This window comes from Cyrtonyx montezumae, unplaced genomic scaffold (genome assembly GCF_038088225.1).
Source record: "Cyrtonyx montezumae isolate F1298 unplaced genomic scaffold, pur_monq_1.0 scaffold_7, whole genome shotgun sequence".
Classification (NCBI taxonomy): domain Eukaryota; kingdom Metazoa; phylum Chordata; class Aves; order Galliformes; family Odontophoridae; genus Cyrtonyx; species Cyrtonyx montezumae.
The window spans coordinates 21,024,147-21,046,762 of record NW_027072078.1 but is presented as its reverse complement, the minus strand read 5'-3'; the positions used below and the strand labels follow the sequence as shown (position 1 = coordinate 21,046,762).

The 22,616-nt window shown below is 37.4% G+C and overlaps 1 protein-coding gene across 6 annotated transcripts in view; it reads right to left on the bottom strand.

The window, feature by feature from the left end:
• RBMS1 (RNA binding motif single stranded interacting protein 1) overlaps positions 1–22,616 on the bottom strand; it is a 137,443-nt gene that overhangs the window by 8,805 nt on the left and 106,022 nt on the right. For 5 of the 6 annotated variants that reach the window (XM_065750809.1, XM_065750808.1, XM_065750807.1 and 2 more), the window contains exons 5-9: positions 13,745–13,902; positions 11,194–11,273; positions 3,237–3,352; positions 2,333–2,382; positions 2,146–2,239 (exon numbers count right to left, since the gene is read on the bottom strand). In XM_065750809.1, coding sequence (XP_065606881.1) covers positions 2,146–2,239; positions 2,333–2,382; positions 3,237–3,352; positions 11,194–11,273; positions 13,745–13,902 — 498 coding nt within the window. The remainder of the gene's footprint in view (positions 1–2,145; positions 2,240–2,332; positions 2,383–3,236; positions 3,353–11,193; positions 11,274–13,744; positions 13,903–22,616) is intronic. The other variant, XM_065750810.1, reaches the window with a different exon arrangement.

The following is a 22,616-nucleotide window of genomic DNA, read 5'->3' as shown; positions in this document are numbered from 1 at the left end:
TATTCCCTTCCTGTTGCAGCTAGCATATTTTCTCACCAAAAACCCTGACTATCCAGATGCTTAAACTGAGGCAGGATGCCAAACTTCAGATGACAAGGTAAATTAAAAGGAGTAAAAAGTACACTGATGGGTTATACGGTCACCTTATTTAAAAAGAGCTGGTTACTACAGCTCTTTGAAAAAGCGTGCTGCAAGAAATATGAAAGGCAAGATGACAGTGTCTCTTTTTCATCTCTGGTAGCGCCATATGTGTAGGATAAGGCAGGATCTGACCTGCACTGGGCATGCAGACCTGACTCACCACAGCTGCCGGACACTTAAAACCCCTTAAACTCTTCACCTTCTTTCCCAGTGTCCTGTGAATAGGACAGGCAGACAGACTGTCTTGAAAAAACAAAAACAAAAACACAAGGCGGGGTGTTTTTGGCAAAATGGAAACATTTCTTCCATCCTCTTTGCATTCACTTTCAATTCACAGCAATTTTTTTTAAGATTATTTTTCAATCAGTAGAAGTGTAACAAGGAGTTCAGAAATGGAATGGTAAAAAGTGAAACAGTTGAACCCTCCCTTTCCCCAGGCAAAAGCTTAATGGCAAAAATACTGGTACAGCCTGACTAAAGCTTTGGCTAATCTACTCACGCTATGATAGTAACTGGCTTAGTGCTGTCATTTGGGTATACAGGAGTTGCAAAAACAAACACTAGCCAAAACTTTATTAAATTTGTTTACCTTTAATAAGAATAAATCTAGGAACAGGTTATACCATGCCTCAAAGAGAAAATAAATCATGCTTTCATGATACGTTCTGTTGTGTAGATGGCAGAATGCTGCAAGTTTCAGTGGGATGGATCAGTAATGATGATGTGACTAATGCTCAAATTGTGAAATATTTCTGGACAAGAACGTTCTCCCTCCCTACCACAGAATGCTTCCCTTTCATTTTCAATTTGTATTACCGTAGCACTTTAAATATCATGACGTTAATAACTCCATCCACACTTCTTTAAGCTCCATGTGATGTATACCAAAACACTGGTAACAACATTTTTAGAAACATACGTTACTGTCACCCACCTCTCCCAGTAAGAGCAGAAAAGTGATCCTGTGCTCCCAAGAAGCATGTTTCCATGCCAACTTTCAACTTTTACTTGGACTCAGAATAGCCAACATTGTTATGTTGATTCATAATTTATATTTTAATAAAAAATTGCTGATAATTCTACTGGAATACTTTTCTGGGCATGAGCTTGCTGCAGTTTTTAAGATTTTGCTGTACAACACAGAATGACTCCATATATTGAAAAATACATTAGTGACCCTGCCAGGAGCAAACACTGTGTTGCATAAATCACCTCAGAAATGAATTCAAAACGAATCCAGCTGCCCTTAATCCCAGAGCACACCTCCTAACACTTTGTTGGAGCAAGAAGGCATTAGACCTCCAGACTTAATACCAGACAATTCTTCCTCAGTCTTCTCAGGTGGAATGGGAGAAGACATGGTTATTTCTGCACAGTAAGACTAACCAGATGGCCCACAGGTAGAAAATGTGTGTGTTAAATGGTTAAAAGGCGGATAGGTAATCATTTAGGCAACACTGTGATAACACTCATACAATCTGAACTCCAAATTCCTTTCCAAGTTTCCTTCTTTAATGTTAAGAAAGTTTCTGAAGTCCTCTTAGACAGCCTATGTAACATGTGACTGCCGGGTTTTTTTGCTCTGAAACAACCTGCAGAAACGTTCAAAATAATGGAGAGAGATCTCTGAAATAAAACTTAAGTAAACCAAGAGGGATTTAAATAGTGAATAATTATTTTAAAGATGCACTGTTGATATTAAAATGATTTGGTGAAGAGAAAATAAAAAATCATACGTGAAATGCAGAAGCCACATCAAACCCTTAGCCATCACTGCCATTTAGAGAGTGTCTTTGGGAAGACAACTGGCATCCCACTACATTGCTGCACTTCCTGAAACACACCTTCAGTTTTTAAGGCTTTCATTTTCATGCTGTACAGCATGAAGAGGCCTCTTCATTAGAATGTAGCATGACTGGAGAATGCAGAGAACCAGATGTAGCAACTGATAAATAAACACAAGCTCCAACGAATCATTCCAGCTCTTAAGTTCTAAATACAAACCTGGTATGTGGAAACCGGAGAAGCAATGTATGGCGTAATAGATGTTTGAGTGATCATTCTGTTTGCTGTAATACTGTAGGGTGATGGATAAAATCTAGAAAATAAAGAAATATTTATTAAATGCCAGTTCTATGCATCTTTCATAACGCAAACATTTTTTTTCTTAGCGTGCCAGCACTTAACATACCCATTTTGTAAAGCAGCTGTGGTTGGATCATAAGTGAGTGTCATTCCAGCCTTTAAAAAAATAAGTGGAAAGAGAATTGACATAATTCATCTTGCTTGCAAATTACTTCTCATACTCATTAATTAGCTGTATTGATTTTAACTGAAAATTTGTACTGATACATTTGATTATCCTACAGTTAGGGAAAGGTTAATTGACAGAAATAATTATAAAGTAAAGAGGGTCTGTGATATTTGCTAAAAAGTTTCCATCAAGAAGAGCAAAATGCAATCTATAAAATACCTGGCTTAGATAATGTGTGAGTGTTTGAGAGGTGGAACAGGAGGATGATTAATATTATAGGCCAAGTGTAGCCCTACTATAACTCTAAAAATGAATGAGGAGCCCATTTCTCAGAAGACATATTTGAATTTTGTTGTCTCATACACATGAGGGCTTGGTAAACACAGTAAGCCTATTAAAGTACTATCTTGAATATTAAAGATTAAAAAAGAGCTGCAACGAGCAACAAAAATTGAATGCTGCACTGCACTGTTTAAATCTTAGAAAATGGGTGTGTGCTTCAGTTCTACAAGAACAAAAGAGATTATTTATTAGATAGAAATAAAGTTGTGTTTCAGGTAGCTTTATAATATCACAGAGATACTTCAGGTATATTCCTGGCCAAGGTGAAGGAGATTTTACTGTTCATTTTAATGAGGTACAATTTGGTGTTTTACATTTTGTATTTTTTTTTCTGTTAAGGAAGATACAGATAAGCATTTTATAGTTGCAAACTGTCAGGTAAGGGCTGCTTGCATTTTTTTAATATGCCAAAGAGCCAAGCCAAGAAGTCTCAATGCCTATCATTTCCATAAGTATTCATTATTGTACACCCACACTAGAGCTTGAAGGGAGAACTTACAAGTCTCACCTCGCCTTCTCTGTGCCATGCTCTTCCATTCTGTATGTATTTATTCTGATTCTGTCTCTTTTTCTGTCCTCCATCGGCAAACTTGCACAACAAAGGTTCTGCAGGAACTGAGAAGGAGGAAAGAATATTACTTGCAGTAGTATTCATATATAGGGAGGTACAAGTAAAGAAATTGAAGAATACATATGTGAAAAAGGCTTTCAAATGTTTCCCCTCTCCCTGGAGGGTTCAGTAATGTCCCAAAGCTACCAACAGTTCTGCTCATTGAGAACAACCACAGCTGTCACCGTACCACATCTACCAGATAGACTGGGTACCTTTATCTCCTGCCACTTCGCACTGAAAAAATGACACAACTTTCCACTCCCTTTCTATCTTTGATCTATAAAGAGCACGCAATGCAACCAAACTCTTCCCAAGATTTTTCTTCTCTCTCGTTCTTTGCAAAACGCCTTTAAGTGGAGTCACTATATATTTTTTTAAGTTTTGGCATAACAGAATCCTTACCACAACTTCTATGTTGAAATGAAATTTAAAAACAAAACAAAACAAAAGTTTGCACAGTGCACTTTCCTTATGGCTGGCTGAAGCTGCAACAGTTCTGCATACCCGTGGCTGAAGCACACAGCCACATCACACCACACCCTCCCTAATCACAGGGTGGAAGCTCTGTTATGACTTGGATGTGAATACTTCTCTGCCAATAATTCCTGAGACATGAGCTGTCTAAGCTTGAAGGTGACACTCCTCTGAGCCGTTCTCTGTTTGGAAACACATGAATGAGATGAGGCCAGATCTGAAAATGTGCAAATGTCCCAGTGCCAGGTAAACACACAGGGGTGGGAGACTGTGTGTAAAAAATCATCCCAGGGGAAAATTGTAGTGTATCTATATCCTGCAATAAAATCTACTAGTAAAAACACAACCAGCGCTAATGTGCCCTTCATTCTGCCTGTGTTTAAAAAGAACTATTGGTTCTTCCCTAAGTCAGAGGAACAGTGAGTACTGAAAACCTCAGGGGACCCATGACCTGGCCCAGAACCTGACTTCCAAACTACTGGCAGAGCACTAACACAGTCTGCTGCTGGCCAATTCATCAGCAGTTTTGAACGGCACACATAAAATACTAGCTCTGGTTCTACTGGGAAAAAAAAAAATGCACTTCCTACGTGATACATCACTGATGGCCTTCTCTAGGAAAGGTGGATGGACTGGGAGGCAGAGCTGGAGTGTGGCTGCTTATCTCATCCCCAGGACAGATCACGTGTCCTTCAGAGATTTGCACTGCTGCAACTTGTATGCTGTTATTCAGCAGCCACATACCTTTTATCTCAGGGAGTCAGACTTCAGTACTTGACAACAGAATTAACTTCAAATGGATTGTCTTAAGGAGAATGGTAATTAAAATCCTATCACCATAAAATAAACTAGGAAAAGGTTAGGCTAATGGGTGGGAAAAACATTGGAGACTATAAAGGGTGGAGTAAATGCACAATGAAGTACAAGAAACCCTCAGATAGAAGCCAGGAACTAGAGAATAATCTCTTCAGAACAGTTGCATTTTGGAGTCTTCTATCAAGTGAATTCTTGGCATATTTCAGGGAAAAATGCAGTGTATCAACAGCTGAAGGACAAATTGATGTTGCTCATATCACAGAGCATTTTAATCCACATTAAGTTCTACTGAAATAAGTGGGAGTTAATCGCAGAACATGTTCATGAAGATGTCTAAAGTTGTCAGGTTCTAGTCTGAAATTATTTTGGTCTTTGATTTTACATGGTGGGGAAAAACAGTCCTCAGAAAGAGAACACTGAGATATAAGCAGTTAAGTACCCCAAATGAAATAGACCATCTGCCAAGTTGAGTAGATATCTCTGGCTATTTATGAATTATTTCAAACCATCTAGGATAGTGAGAAGCATACGTGACTTCCAAAGTGCACACTTCAATTTTTTGGATGAAATTAAAAATAAATAAATAAATAAAAATGTGTCTTTAGGACAGCATACAAAGGTATCCAACAATATTAGAAGTTTCTAGCCCTGTAATACAGTATTAAAGCACTCATGAATAGTAAAACCTATTTAAAGCTATATTATGTCTGCATTAGAAGTCCTCATAGTTAGCTGTACAAAACCCTTCTGAAAGGGTTATTTGAGCTTACATTTCCCATCACTGTCTCGAGATAAAGATCATTTATTTTGGAAAGTCAGAGCAAATCTGTTCAACTGTTTGAACAAAATGTTCATAAAAAACCTATTTTCAGAATAAATGACATTTTTGTCATTAGGTGACTGAACACAATTTGGTTTTAAATGATGAAACATCTCTCAGAGCATTTGGAAACGGTCCCTGACAAATTCAAAAATAAATAAATAATGGGAGAAAAATGATCTGTATCTATTGGACTGTGTATGTGTAACATCAGCGCATGTAGCCATCAGCCTGTCCCCCACTCACAAAAAAAGAAAATAAAAAAAAAATTAAAAACTAAAAATAAATAAAAAATAAAATCCCCAAACAATTAAGGCAATTATTTGTGATTTGCCAGAAGTTTGCTCTCCATCTTATTAAGCACAGATCTGGTCATGGGAACCCTTGTGTTTCTGACCTTCCAGCTTCTTTTGCTCCCCACTGCGTCCATAAACAATGCCAAATGATCCATCTCACATTAAAAAATTAAAACAAAAAAAGCAGGAGACTGTCTATTTAATAGCACCAGCTGCTTTGAGATGGCTGTATAGCTTTCGTCTTCCCTGATTCCAGTTCAAGATCTAAATGCTGATAGTGAGAACATTTGCAGTGGAAAGTCTCTGTTTCTGGCTGCTCTTCCATCCTTGCAACCTGAGCACTACCCATGTTCATTACTTCAGGAATGCAATGACTGGTGGTCATCAGAAGAGGCTCAGGAGAAGGAGATAACCCTTCACAGGAGCTGAGTAGGATCTACTGATTCCCCTCCTACAGAAGAATGATCACAGCCCTTCAGAAATTAATTTCTTCAGTTTAGCCTTCCTCCTATTTCTCCCAAGATATATAAGATATTCTCTCTCTAACACATACAAACATGAATATATTACGTATGTACAAGAAAAAGATCCAGCAAGCCCTAAAAACCAGCCAGGTAATGTTTTTTTTTTTCTTTTTTTGTGGTCCAGGAAGGAAGGGAGAGTCATTTTTATTGTTTAATTGTTGGGAAGCGTGCAGGCCCAGGGAACTGCTGAACTGGTGATTTGTTTGTATATGCAAGACAGAGAAGCACAGCATAAATATTAGGAGTAGCATTCACAGCTAAGAGATGGGTGATTTAAAAGGCTATGACTTACAGTGGATTTATGCACCTCCAGGAAAGGTATAGAAAATGCCCACTCTACTGATGCTCAATGAAAATCAGCAGACAACTTGGTGGGATGGAGATGATAAGTTCCCACCACAGAGACAGCCTACATCCACACTTTTCAAACCCGGCTGTGGGAAGAGTTGGGCAGCTCCTCCTGCCCCGAATCACCCTCCTCCAGGACCAATATTTTAACAGAAAAAAGAAGTGAATAAAATGTCAGTGCAGAGGATAAATACTTCCCTGCCATACGTGTTGTACACGTTTGTGCATTAGAATTCAATCTTCCTCTGCTCAGTGTCTACCCAATTACACACCAAGTGACAGGATTGGGCTACATGCTTGCATTCATGGCTTTACCTGGCTAATCTTAATAACATTTCAATAAACTCTGCTTTCAGATATTCAATCATGTTTTAAAATACTACTGTCATCATCAGTTTTCCATTAAACTACATCTTTTAAAGAATTCTAACATTAAAACAGCACTTTAATGATATGGCAAGTCTGTGCAGCTAGAAACTTCTGCCAAAAGCAGTGGGAATTAAAAAATAAGTTGTGCAATCCAAGATATCAAATATCAGTTTCAAGAGAAACAAAATACATACTCCTCACACCACCCTAACCTTCACTTATACACAGCATTCAGGGTTACATTTCTTTAATAATTCACACAGGATTTAATAATTTGTCACAGAAGTGACATTTTGATATTTTCAGTTGTTTAATAAGTATTTTTCTTTTCATTTCCAATGTTGATCCTTCAAACTAAGGAGCAATTACAAACTAAGAGAACTAGAGCAGAAAAAGCTTCTAATCTTTGATGTAATGGGTAAAAATTTGGCACTGATCCTTCAGTGTGACAATCAGGAGTTACACCAGCACTGTGACCTCTTGTTACTTTTTGTCCATGGTTTTCAGACTGTGGATCATGGATTATTTCTAAAGGTTCTATTAAAGATAACTAAGAAATGTGAGTTTATGGTCAAATGGCTGAAGCCACTGCATAGATTTCTGCAACACCAGATATTTTTAAAGGTAAGCAAATAAGATAACTACTTGAGGGGTCCATTTTCCTTCCTCTCCTGCACAACACAGGCAGTCAAGAACAGAACCATTTCAAACAGTGTCTGCCACAACAGGTACACTTCTCCCTGGTATGCTAAGAGCATAGCAGGAGCAGGGCTCTCACACCTGACCCCAGTTTTCTCCCTGAAACAAAGTCCAAGTAATCAGTGTCTGATTGGGAAGAGCAGAGTGGGACATGGATAATCTATGACCTCTGGTCATCACTGTCACCCATCATTTCTAGAGAAAAAGCAAAAATACTACGGGCTGCTTAGCAAGAATGTGCTCTGTCTTTTTTCAATTGAAAAAATATATATAGGCAAAGCAAAAACAAAGCTCTTTTCAGTAAAAGAGTGAAAAATAATTCATCAGCAGAAAGCTCTTGTAACATTTCACCTTATAATAAAAGTTAAGAAAGACGTATACACTCAGACTTACATACCTTGGTGTGTCCTTATATATTCTACAGGAAAACTGTTTTATGTAATTATTTACATAATTATTCTCACGTATCATCATGCAGCTACACGCTGCCATGATAGGGAGGAGATGCTTTTCATGATTTTGTCCAGCAGATTCTGCAATTATTATAGATCCAGCAAAAACATAAAGATAGCAAATACTAATCATTTTTTAAAGGAAGGAGGCTAGAATTACGCTATGTCTGTCCTCACTACTCCTCTTCTGTGTTCTGTCTCCATATAAGGGTTTAATCTCTCTTTCCTCCCATGTACCTCACAAGGTTTATGTTTCATAGGAAAAAAGAAAAGCTTTAAGTAGCTCACTGAAATCAGTATCTCTTTATAGAGAAGTGTAGAACTAAATACAAAAGTACTTTTTATGAGTATAGCAGTAACAAATATTTAGTTGAGAAGGATATGAAATGCAAAAATCAAAGCACTGAGGGAAAAAGACTAGACGTTAACAATCCACAAATCAGAAAAAAGAACTGGCTTGCCTAATGAAAGTACAAACATCAGACTAGAGCAAGCAGCGAAATGAATGCACCATTTCTAGGAGTTTTAGGATCATATCAACTTGCAGTGCATTTGAAATTGCTCTCTGAGAGAAACCTACTTCCTGACTGAAGACAAACAAGGACACACTAAACACTGAATATACTTCATTAAGCTACTACAGAGTAGGGAAATAAAGTCAGAGCAGCTTGTTGCATCTGGGTCCAGCTTGATTCACATTATCAGTGCTCAGTGTGAGGCATTCTGTCACTCAGAAGTTCTATGGTCGGCACATTTGTGAACCCCCTGTGCTACCGCTTGGCCCTCTCAGACTCACAAAAGAATTTCTGTTCTGCCTTCCTATGCTTCTTATAACTGTGTTTAACCCATTCTACTATTTAAGCCCAAACTTAGTTAAAATAACAAAGATGCATTATGAAAGCATGTTTTTGTTAAACAGATGTTCTTCCTCCCACACCTATTTCATTACAGGCCTTTCTCTCCTACCCTCCCCATCCTGATAACAGTGTTTTTATAGCCAGCTCCCTTGGCTGATTTTAGCCAAGTTTCTAGGACATAATGTTTTAATTTAAACATAGTTTCAGTTCCATGGCTTTATTTTCTACGTACTTGAACTTCCTGCTCTGTAACCCCAAAAGATGCTAATCTATTTTGAAACATTTTCCTAGCCTTTGCTTGTGCAAGAGCCTTCCCCACTGCATCCCCCTCCCTGTGTGCAGGTAGCCTAAAACCACAGCTGCCCTGTGGCTCTGTCCCACTCTTCGGCAGAAAGCAAGGTATTGTCAAGCTGCAGCCTCCCATAAGCCTGTGTTATTGGACACATGCCTGCTATGTGGTGAGGACCTCCAGGAAGAAACGGAACTCCATAAAAATCATCCCATGGAGAAACAAAACTTCACAGCACCAGCATGGAAAAGTACAGCTAAGTACAGCTGAGGCTATAGCCTATACAGCAACATCAGGGATCTTGGTTTGCATGACTCCCCTGTACACCTAGTCATTTGTAAAGCCATTCAGCACCACAGCGCAGGCGACTCATTTCATTTAACTGACACTATGGTTAACATGATCCACTTGATGGCTCACGCATTGAGAAGAGCACAATGCAAAGGAGAATAAGCAAACAGAAAACACCAATAGGAGGTTTTATTACAGCTTGTTACGGGACCTGATTGAATAGAACCCCCTATAAATTAATTTGAATTCTTGGTTTCTCCATACTTTTTACTCTTAATTACGTCCAAGCAATAGCAGCACTGTAAAACTAATCACGGAGGGTGGATCAGAGCAGTCAATGTTCACTGAAAATCATCCCATTATCTCCTTGCTCCTAGGGGGATTTTCCATCTCAGAAAACAGATTGCTAAATATATGAAATAGAAAAATAAATGTTAGAGCCCCTACGTACAACAAAGTTTCAATAAAATAATTGTAGCCATGACAATCAATCCCAGCGCAAAGGGTCTGCAAAAGCCAGCAAAGTCAAAGCCCTGCATTAGATTAGTGCTGGTGAAGGGAGTGGTTTCCTGTGCTCTGAAGTAGCCTGCCATCCCTACCGCAGCACAGACTGCCTCAAACTGGAGTAATCTTTCAGGGACGAGGCATGTGTGCAGCCTTACTGAACAAGCTGCATTCTTTGCTGCCTGCTGATGGCTGCTTCCCTCTTCCTCTGTGCCAAGGTCAGGCTCTGGAGAACATTTCAACCAGCAGTATAAAGGTGGTTCAGTAACCACGTCAACAATGCAATTCGTAAAATTCCCACTTGGGACCCTCAATAAAATGGCTTCCAAAACCAGGCTGGAATGTCAGGCATGCATTATTTTCTCTGATGTTATCCTGATTTCTTTCTGTTTTACTCTGCTGCTCTAAATTTCCTTTCCTCATTTTTGAGTTAATGGAATGCTAAGTTTAATATTTTAGAAACAATGCTGACAAAACACGGGCGCACTAATGGTGCACTGGGGAACATGATATGACAAAAGAACTGCAGCATCTCTGCATTTTGCACTGTGCAAGATTTCCAGAATTATTTTTATTGGCCTCCTATCACCTTTCTGAAGAACCTTAAAGCCTGCTTTGACTTGAGAGTAAAAATCTCCCAATGAATGAAAATGCCTGGCATAAAGGCACTGTTACAGAATTTAACTTTTTTTTTCAAAATTAGTTTGGAAAAAATCAACAGATGGCAAAAGCAGTCCATTTTTCACCTCTTTAAAAAGAGAAATTGCTCATGGAAAATTGGCCAAATTCAGTTCTGATGCACATACAACACATCCCTGCTTCCTGACTTCAGCTGGAATTATGTGGGATGTGCATAACTAGCTTAAGACATCTTAGCTGGTTGTTTACCTGCTAGATGAGTAGATCCCTAGAAAAGACTTCAACCAAGGAAGTGATATACCGCATTACAAGTGAGCAACTATTATAGTCATCCAACAAGAAACAGTTCAATTTTTATAAGGCTGCCTCTGAATGAGAAGCCAAATAGAACAATCAGTCTAACAGGCTCCCACTATGTAAGCAGTAACCCATCCATTCATCTTGTTAAAAATATATGCAACATACCAGAAACTCCTGCTGGTGTCTTTATGAATTTTCCATTAAAATGAGCAATCACTGCTTCACATTTTTCTGTTGATTCCATCCTAGGAAAATAAAGAATAATTTACATAAATTAAATGCTCAAATTTCCATATTTCTGGTTTTTCAAGCGCACTTCTTTCTTTCTCTTACTTCGCTCTTGTGGCTTCCTTCCCCACATTAGAGCTATGGAGAGAATTTTTTCTAAGAATACACTACTTCAGAAAGGTAAAAACTAAACTCAGTTAACATTTTATATGGTGTAAGGTCAAAGTTAATGCCACACTGTAAATACAATACTCTTGTTTACTTAGGGATTAGGAAAAACATGGATAACGGCAGTGCTTTTGCTTTTTGAAGAAAGTAGATTGATACACATTGTTAACTGAATTCTAAGTGTACATGATACACACACACACAAAAAGCCATTTTTATAGATACTGAAGTGATTGAACAGTTTAAAAGTAAAAAAGTCAAATACAAACACACTTGACCGCATGCTCCAAACTTCCTTTGCATCTTTTTGTTTCTATGCATCATCACAACTAAATAACAAGCCTTTCCCTAATTTAATCATTGTTACCTTCCAAACAGGAACCAGTAACAGAACAGCTGTGGGGGCTACTGAGAATCCAGCATCCTGAACAGGTTAGTGTACTTTTGTTGTCAAAACTAGCTTTAACAGACTGGATGGACCGCTGTTGAGCTACTGCTGGTCTGGGAGTGGCTCCACAGGTTGCAGCTACATCCTTACATTGCAATGCAGATGTGTCAGCTCTAACAACTAAATTGGACTAAACTGGAACAGATGACTGAGACGTGCAAGTAAAATTAAACTTATTTTAATGGAAGAATACATTTTGCAGCTGTCTGCAAGATGATGCTTAACACTAACGGGATTTTCTTTTCATTTGCTCACTGAATTCTTTAATGGAGATCCACGAATTATGGCCAATGACCTCAGCAGCAAAGAAGCAGTACTAAAAATGAGTTAAGCCTTGGCACTTTCTTATTCTGATAGCCTTTCTGCACAGACCCATGAGATGCAGTCATAGATAAGAACCAAAATCATCAAAAGGTCAGACTATACAGTTTTCTTTATCGTTTCAAAACCTCCTTCAAGGGAACTTACAGAAGTTTTGGATTTTTGAATATGAACCAAAGAACTGTAATTTTTTTTCTTTCATGTGAAACAAACAATATTATTTAGTTTCAGACTTGAGTCTGACTCTATTATCCCTTATTAACCTGGTAAAATGCTCCCAAGGCAAGAAATGACAATCTTTAATTTATGTCTATGTGTTTCTTGGACAATTTTAATTTTACTATTTATAACTTTAATATTTACACAACAATGCTTCAGTATCTGCCTTGCAGAAGGGAATAATTTTGATTAGATATCACAACAACAGCATATTCTGTAAATAATGTATTATGTATCTGTAAATAATAAATATATAAATATATATATTACTAAATGCCTATGAACATATAAAAACACAATCTATAACAGAATCTATTGACTAAATACTTTAATCTTTCATAATACCTTCAATACGAGCAAGGTTTTAAATACACACGTCTTTTGGACTTCTACACAGAATTTTAAAACTCTTCTGGCTACACTGGAATAAAAATAATCCTAAAATACCACTGTGGATTCAAGGTAGATCTAGTAAGCAAGTTTAGAGAAAAAAGACTGCATAAACTCATAAAGCTGACCAAATCTTAGTTTGAATTTTACTGTATTCTGCCCTTTACAGTACCCACACATAGCACTCCCCTATTTTCGTTAACAGAAAACTCCAATCTAAGGTCTCCAAATTTTGATTTCCATGCTAGTTTGAAGGAGGAATTAAATAGTGAAGGGACAGTACCAGTAAGATGCAGAAAAGGCTGAAATGAAAAAAAACAGAACAAATGACTGTATTAACTATAGAAAGGGCAGATGCACACAGATAGAATATATGGGAGGTTAACTGCTAATTTATGGAAAATGCTTATTCTCATTGATTTAGGATACATACTGAATCAAGCTTCCAAACATTTTAAGGTGAAATTTAATATAAATGAATGAAAATATTTTCTTTCCCAAAAGATGTTAATGAACCAGAAAACTCAAAGCACTGATATTCAAAAAGTGATGATGAGTGGATTTTCTCACAGGAAGTAATGACGAAGATAGGGGGGATAGTGAGGTGGTTTTCCTATGGTTTCCTGTTTGGAATTCAAGCCTCACAAGACAGAAATGTCACAGCAGAATTTTCAGTAAAACACTGCATAATCCTTGCCTCAGAGATAGAAAGGAGAAGTACAACAAGTAGGAAGTAGTAGAGATGAATTCTTATCTTTGTCAGCTGTCTAGTGAGAACAGCAGATTCAGATTCAGACATAATAAGCAAAATGAGACACAGACGCATTTTATTATGCAAAAGATAAATAAACAGAGCTCTGCTTGTATCTAGATACCCCTATTCAGGCCTTTCCAATTAATAAAGGAAAAATGTTGCCAGCATGGCTAATAAGACTGACGTACCTGGCAAAGCCAACGCCACGACTTGTCCCACTCGAGTCACGCAATATCCTCGTAGAGATAACCTGCCCAAAAGGCTTAAGCATGTTCTCAAGCTCCTGTTCATCCATTGAAAGTGGCAAATTGGAAATGTATAAATTCGTTGGATCCTGTTCTTGTTGCTGAAACAGAATTAAAAACAACTGTTATTGTTCTAGCAATGGGAAAGACATTTTGAACACAAAATGTAAGAGCCATTACATGTAACTACTGCTTAATAGTTTTACCTCTTAGACCCCTTTCTAAAGGTGCTTGTCCCTAGCATTAGCAATCTTCATCTTCTGTCACTATATGTTGCATTCCTAAGAGAAGCTCCCCTCCTCTTGGTATTAAATACTACTAACCAGGACATTTATAAGTGGAGATAAAGGTGAATAACTGTGCAATTTTGTAGTGCATGTTATAACTTCATTTTAGATTCTTTTGAAATGAAGAAGCAGCAAAATGAACACAGGGGAAAAATGATAAGTAAATACAAGAGTGGTGGAAAGAACCACAAAAAAAAAAAAAAGATGTAAATGAAACACAAAATATCAGAATGAGAATATAAAATAAGATGGGGGAAAAAAGAGGTGTTGCATTTAGAACTGTATAGATGATCAAAATATTTTCATAATAGCCTAATGTACAAAAGAATGGGACACTGCTCTCTTCTCTCACACGTGAACATTTGAGTTTTCATCAAAGTTTCACATTATGCATTTAAACAATCAAAAAGTATTCAAAAAATGTCTCTAGAAACAGACAAAATGACAGAGCTAGCGCATTATTAGGGTTTGTATTAGATATGGGAGACAAATGTAGGCATGTCTGCAATTCTGCTAACCTTGTGGCTATCTACTTTCTGTGGTATATGTATGTAGCAAGAAATTCCATCTTAATCAAAGAAACACTTCTGTTGAAATCCATCGTTCCAAGTGCTTGTCAACAGATTCTCCAGTTGTGGTTAGGGAGGCATCCCTTGCATCCCTCTCGTACTACTAATTGTTGGCCATGCTCTGTTAGGAAACACATTCTTAACCTACGCAGATCTGTTTGATTTGGCCCTTACAGTTGTGCAAAACCTTGATGTCATCATTGTGGCTTTCTGTATAGATCTAAGTCTCTGCAGCATGTATAATACTCGGAAGAACTTTACTGGCATTAGAATAGTATGATATGAAACAAATGCAATTTTGATGTCTTACGCCTCAGTCTATCTTCATTCTGAGCAAGTACGTTAAGTTATAGAGAAGTTTGGATCAAAACAAAAAACAAAATAAAATCATTCTACTGGAATTAAAGCATTTAATGAAGTGATTATAGCTATATGAGTGGTGGTACCTTCTTATAAAGAATAAACATCGATCTGTCATTAAATTGCTCTTGTATTAATAATATCTCAGTAACTTTGGTAACATATACTGGAATTTATTAGTTTTCTGTCCTGGATATCATCTCTCGTGGGACTGGTGTTTCCTAGGGAAAAAAGGGCCATGTGGCTAAGTCTTGGTCCTTTTAGGCAAAGAAATTCTTACAGTCCAAAAAATAATGAAAGTTAAAATAGGGAAGGACTATTCCTAAATAGTCTAGCTCCTAAATGCCTAAGGACTCACATTGTTTTGTTTTGTTTTTCATTTGTATTCAGTTAGAAAGGCCTGAAGTTTTCCCTATGGGTTTTTAAAGAAATTTCAGCATCAAAGGAACTATAAAAGGGAAATGTCCCCATTACTGCTCCCTCTTGATCTGCACAGAATGTCACTAATACATCTGTGATTCCTAGCCACTCTGAAATCCCACCTAACTTACAAAACTCCAACTTTTCCAAGTGCCTGAGTGTAGTCCTAGGCAGTTCCTTTACAGCCCATTACAAATGGTATTTAACTAGCACGTGTGGTCTTCCTTTTGTTACTGAGTGGGAACAACCCCCTCCCTTTCATTTCCCCTTCTTCCCCTTTTAGTAGTGAATCTGTACAGAATACATAGAAGTTTGTTGTTTCAATTATCTACAAACATCTGATTTATCTTTCATATTAGAAAAATCAGCAGAAGGAGGAGGTGAGAAAATGGATTAACCAGAAACCAAGACTTTACATTAATATTCATTGCTGGGCAGTTTGACTGTGAGGGAAAAAATATCTGTGTTACATGAGCTACGTTTCTGACATACATTTTATGTTTCCTCAGCTAGGAATGTCAGATGAGGAGAGCTTTCAAGTTTTTCAGAGCTTGCTTGTTTCTTAGATCGTCTTAAGAGAATTTTGGTTTATAACCTGAGATACGTAGGCTTACTTTCTTCTTCAACAATCAATATTAGCTTTGTATACACAACTATCCTAAAACTTCTGTAAATAACCTGAAACAATGTACTAGTTGGAAATCAGATCCTTTGAATATTTCCATCTAATTTGCTTATCTTTTTTATTCTATAATAACAGAAAGCCTGAATTATATTATTAGAATGTTCTCATTAGAAAGTCTAACAAGCTTTGGAAAGATGAAAAAATAAAGAACACATTTTGTTTGCATTAATAAAAATGCAATTTATGTGCCAAAAATGAAAAGCTTCTATTAAAAAACAATTATTGGAGAAAGAAATCCACTGAATTGCAGAGTGTCAGGAGAATTAGTTTTATATGGGTAAGTAGGAGATCATATTCCCCTTAGCCAGGCTCCCATTCCAGCCTGTGGGGTTACTACATATCTGCATTTTATATGTTGTGTTAATAACGAGAGGTAGAGGTCACAAACTTTCCTTGCCAAAGGGACATAAGGCCTGCTGCAGTTCACTATATGACACAAAGATCTTCCTCCACACATGCTGGGAAAGCTCAATCCTCGTACCTGTCCTAACAGAGAGCTTCATGCCATTAATCATGACACAATGTTAGAACAAGAAAAAGGAATGTTAACTCTAAGGGAGTATTAGCAACTTTAGCACTAGCTCCCATTGGAAATCCCTCTTGAATTATGGGGGTAAAGAGCCAGGAGATGATATGGGCTAGTATTAGATGTGGAAGATAAATGTACGCACATCCACAATTCCACTAACCTTACGGCCATTCACTTTTTATGTTATACATATATAGCAAGAAATTCCATCATAATCAAGTAATTGTTTCTGTTTAAATCAATCACTTCAAGTGTTTGTTTCCTGCTTTAGGTTCTTCAATGCGACTGACCACAGAGGAATAAAAACATGGGAGGTAAATTGGAAGATACTTCCAGATATGCCCACAGCTGGTAAAGGCTGACATGGGCTACAAAAGGCAAAAAGAAGTTAAACAGATCAAGCTGTCACCAAGATATTCTGGAATAGAAGCTGGAATGTCATTTCTCTCTAATTCTCCCAGAACAAAATAGTTAAAATGTCAACAAACACATGCTGAAGTGCACCAAGGTTATAACTACACTGCACATGCTTCAGCCCTGGGCAGTGGCAGCAGTTCAACCGCAAGAGAAAATTAATTTAATCCACTTCTGTGTTTCGATGAAAAAAAAAAGAAAAAAAAAAAAAAAAAGACTGCCATTGGTACTGAAAAAGAGCTGATTTATGAATAGCACTGGGGTAGGCATAAAGGAAGACCAAACTCCTTTCTACAACATATCTAGAATTTTGTGTAGTCTGGAAGAAGAAAAATTACACCTATTAGCATGCAAAACACCTCTTCTTTCCCATTAATTTCTCATGTCATCATTCAGCTTCTGTCATCTCCATAAGATTAAGCCTTTAAACAGCTATCTGGGGAAGTGTTGGGAGACTATAAGCAGCAAGTCATTTCCTCTCCCTCAGAACATGCTGGATTTCCAAGCTGACTTCCAAATGGCAAGCACAACCAGGACTCCCCATCCAACTTTATCCTGTCTTACACAAAAGGCACTGTACAAACAGATGTTTGCTTTTATATAAGGATTTGGCACAGAAAATGGTTAAACAGTTAAAAATTCAGGAAGTTTGGAGAGAGACAAACTTTTTCACTCGTTCCTCTGTCTCTCTCTGGCAAAGAACAGTTTAATACATTAAGTTTTGTGACTTCCTTCCTTACTGAAACTTGTCCCACCATAACTTGATTCACACAGTTATTACAATTCTGTGTTAGAAAGGAAAATTAACTCCTTGAATATGAGACTTCCTGTAATTCAGCAAATGGATGCAATGAAATTACCTGCAAACACAACCATCTAACTCAACCCTTGCCTATAGACAGCAATCACAATGTAAGTGCTCTCAAAAGCAGATTCTTCTGTGGTTAACGTCCATGAAACCATACAACCAGCTTTTACATTAGAAAACTTAAATCTCATGAAATTATTCGTACAACATTATGAGAATGATCAGAAAGAATTACTAAAGTCAGTGGAGAGATTCCTGCTTCGGATAGCAAACTAAAATATAAACCACCGAATGATTGGAATTTCTCTTCTTTTCTAAACGATTTGGAAAATTGCTGGAGTCTTAGTATCTTATGGAGGGTGTCCTCAGTTAACATGGCCTTCAGTGCGTTCTGAAAGACACCAAAAGTGCTCAGCTCACTGCAGGTTATGGGCAATGTCAGGGAATTTGTGGGGTACCATATGAGTGCACACTACTGAAGAAACTAGGAAGTCTTATTTTCAGTCATTCATGTCAGCAAGTTTCTGTCTGTCTTTTCTCACCAAATACCTTTAGCTGTGTCTTCAGAACTCCTCTAGCAGCACACAACAAAACAAACACTCAGAACGGTGCTTCTTCAGCTCAATGAACTTGTTATTCCCAAGTAGCACTTGCAGCACTAGCTTAGTAAGCTGACTATAAGATATACCATCTCTGATAAAAGGAATAGAAATGGTCAACCGCTAAAGTTCATTTCTGTAGAAAAGTGGTGATTGGAGTCCTACATAACGTGAAAGGTTCTGCCATCATCTGAAATAAATTAACAAAAACCTCACTGTGCATGTGGAATCGTTCCTAAATTGCAAGCAAGAAACTTGGCAAAATGATAAGACATCTGTTTTCTCTTGCTCTGTGTAAGGTCACAGTTAACAGATAGCCATTCAGAAACATGTGACTAGGAACTGCTCACAGCATGGAAGATCCTCTGGCTGATAGGGAAGGGATTAAATGCTTGTCTGCCTTCCTATAGAAACTACTTGAAAATTTACAATTGCCCTGTGTCTCACTGAAATATGTCTGTTTTAGCCACAGTTTGAATACTGTCTGACCACAGACTGCTAACAAGTCAATTCATTGGAAAAATCACTACTACAATCTTCACTTCTTAGCCAGAATTTCACAACAAATGCATAGGATTAATATGCTGGGCATTTTAATTCATTTTCATAGGCACATCTCTATTATGAATAAAAAGTCTGAAAAGTAATGTTTAACACAGTGTACAATTCTGCAATTAATCCCTCCAACCATGTGTTCCCTTGTTATTATTCCTCACAATTCTTGCTTGCATCCTCTACTCCAAGGGCACCAAAGTGCCCCCCTGGCAGTGCTGGATGTTGCTCACTGATGCCACCGCTTCCAGCAGAAAGCTGAGTGAGTCCACAAAGACTCCTAACAGGGCATTCAAGCCTGTGCTGAACAAATCACAGCACTACTTGGCAGATGAGGTAAGACTTTTGTGAGCTGAAGCTGGGTACTCAATGGAAATGGCTGTTAACTGTCTTATTTAATGCAAATGAATTTCCTGAAATGACAGACATTTAGCAAAATTTGGCTTACTTTCAATTTATTGTAAAAAGATTTTTAAGAACATGGAACTTGCAGAAATGCCCAATATATTTAAAGCTACGACCTTCCAACTTTCTATTTTGGCTAAATGAAATTTAGGTACACAAATGGTGAGAAACTGACCGTATTTACTTAAGACAGTCTATAACCAAAGGATTTAAGACTACTGCCTACATAAGGTACCACAAACTAGGTAAAAAGAAAATTCCTCTTTCAACTGCTGTAGAAATCTGCTTATCTCCTGTTTGCCTGTCATCTGCTCTTCGGCTTCAGAAACCCAGATGCAGAATAAAGACTACTGCAATATGCCCACCTTTGCTAGTTGGATTAAGTGCACAAGCTACCATGGTAACCTGAATTTATTTTCTTACTTTACTCCGCAGGAACAAAAACTGATTTAATTCTCCAGAACGTTGCCACAGTAAAGACAAGTACAAAAAGTAATACATTATTTAGTCATAAAAGTTATCTGTTTCTCATTCTTGCTAACTCAAAATCATTTTCCTCATCAGTGATTTGAAAGACTACCCTTAATGCATTATGTTTAATAGCTGTGGAACAGCCTTGACTTCTGTTCAAGAGATGAGGACAAGTGACTAAGCAGGCCTTTTCTTCCTTAAAAAACGTAGCTGCTGTGCAATTCACACTTTATTTATGTGACAGTTCAACTTTTCCAAACATCTTTGGAAAAAAAAAGCGTCTGAAGTTAAATTTAAAATACAAAACTGTTCTTGCACTGGACTTAACTGGATGCAAAGATATAGCTACCAACCTCTGCGGAATGCTTCACAGTTTTGCCTTTCAACCATTAGTAAAGAATATAAAGGTGACAAGAACTCTGAGTGCTGGTGCATCAACATGAAATCAGACAAAGGGGAAACATTTATAACACATTAAAAAACACTTCAACATTTAAGAGAATGTTTGGTGCACTGTTTTGAGGGTCAGGAGACTTCTCTATAAAATATTAACAGTTTCTCAAGACTGTTGGAATAGTCAGTGTATGCTGGTAAAATCTATTTTGCATTGTTATCACTGGGCATCTTCTTGGCATCAACTTGGCTAAGAAAATGCTCCAAAGGCATGCCTATTTTTTGCACATGCCTGCAATAAAGGTAAATCGTGCATGCCTGAAATAAGAGAAATTATTTGTTAATGTGAGATCTAATGCAACAAGTATGAGCATATTTACTTGCTCCAGTGGAAGGAAGACTTTGAAGAAAAAATTATAATATTTTGACTCTGAAGCCCTAACTCCTAATACTATGTGACTGTGGGGAAATCTTTCAATGGATAAACAATGACACTTCCCCCAAAAATGCACATTAGTAGATGGAACAACCATCCTTGGCTCAAATTAACAAATGTCATTGTCCTCAGAAATCCTCCAAGTCCAATGACTACTTTCATGAATTCTGCTAGAAGTGACACAAACTAACAAAAAATAAGTTTGTGCTTCTTTAGGAAAAAAAAAAAAAGGAAAATACAAACTGGAAAAAACTAAATATCGCTCTAAAAGCATAGCAAAGTTGCACACACAGAAGAACTAAAAATCTCATGAACACAGAAAGAGAACAGAGGAGGCAGGAAGGAAGACAAGGTCTTTAAGAAAATCGAGGTATCAGGTTCATTGAGTCTGTAGTCTATAATTGGATACAATTATGTTGAAGGGAGGAGAGCCCACTAATATTAAGAACCAGGCAGAAATACGTTTGCAAGAATACTGTGTTTGTGCTAATGGTTTCAGTGATGCCCAAAAAGCATGACAAAATCTCTGCTAAAAGAGAAGCGATACAAATTTAATAGCTCTAAACCTTTCACTATGTTATCTCAGGAATCAATATACCTACCCAGAGCTAGACAATATGCCTATGCAAGTCTAATTGTCACCCCAAGAAGTATATTACATATCACTCAATGAGCTATGAGCTGCCACAGCCAAGCTGGTATTCCAGCTTGCTCGTAATATCTCTACAATGTCATCAGCATGATACAGATATTCTCATCTGGCTTTATCTAGGCTGTCAACACAATAATACTCCTGCATTAAGTTTGCTAGACAGAAAGATGTCAAAAACTATGCTTTTCATAAAACTTCCTTATTCAGTTCGTTTTTCTTCACCTTTTACATTTACTTACAGGTTTACACAAAGAACTGAATTCAATTTTTCTGATAAGAGAGTCATTTTCCCAATAATCTGAAACACAGTTACTTCTGGAGCAGAGAGTTAAACACAGCTGAATACCATTTAACGGGAAAAAATCTCGTAACACTGACACAAATGCCGTATGTTAAGTTCAATGTCAAAAATCTACAAGGAATAGGGTTACTCAGATCTCTGAAACTTTCAGACTTTACTATCTCTAAAATACACCTTAAATGTTCTCAGGTTTTAAAATCTCCATTCACTGGTATGCCAACATACCAATATGCCAAGTAGATTTTCTATATGTACCTGCCTTTCTATACACCTTCATTTGTTGTCTGCTCTGAGTTGTGCATAATCCTACAATTCTGTCATTGATTTTACCCTTGCAGTAGGGAGGGGAGAGAAGTGAGAAAATTTTCAAGCAATAAGATTTCATCCTTATAGCATCCACAACAACTTTTCTAACACAGACTAGTAGTGTTTCTTAATGATATTGTCTGTACTGATCCTAGTGAAACAAGTATTTGAGGCAAGAGTTTATTTGGGAAAAAAATGCAAGTTACTATGAAATTTTAGCTGAGTAAACCCTACAAAAGTAGTATTTCAAGTTTATCCTCGGCTATGTATTTTCATAACATGCATGTGATCTTTCCACACGTCATCTCTACAGTAAGAGATAAGCCATTGTTTCTGAACTGTGTCGTGAAACAAACTGCCTACCACTACTGCTCACATCACCTCCTCATCCCCTTCCACAGCTGCTGCTATGCACTGGAAAAGAAATCAACAAGACCGAATGCTAAAAATAAATACACCACTGAAAATGAGGAAAAGGGGAATTGCTTATCACCTCCATTTTAATTTTCAGTCAAAAAACTACTCCCATCCCCTGGTACTGCCACAATATCTTCTGTAAGCTCTCAGCAGAATAGCCTCACCAACAGGAATTTCAATTTCAGCTGTCACCAGAAGATACAGTTAACCA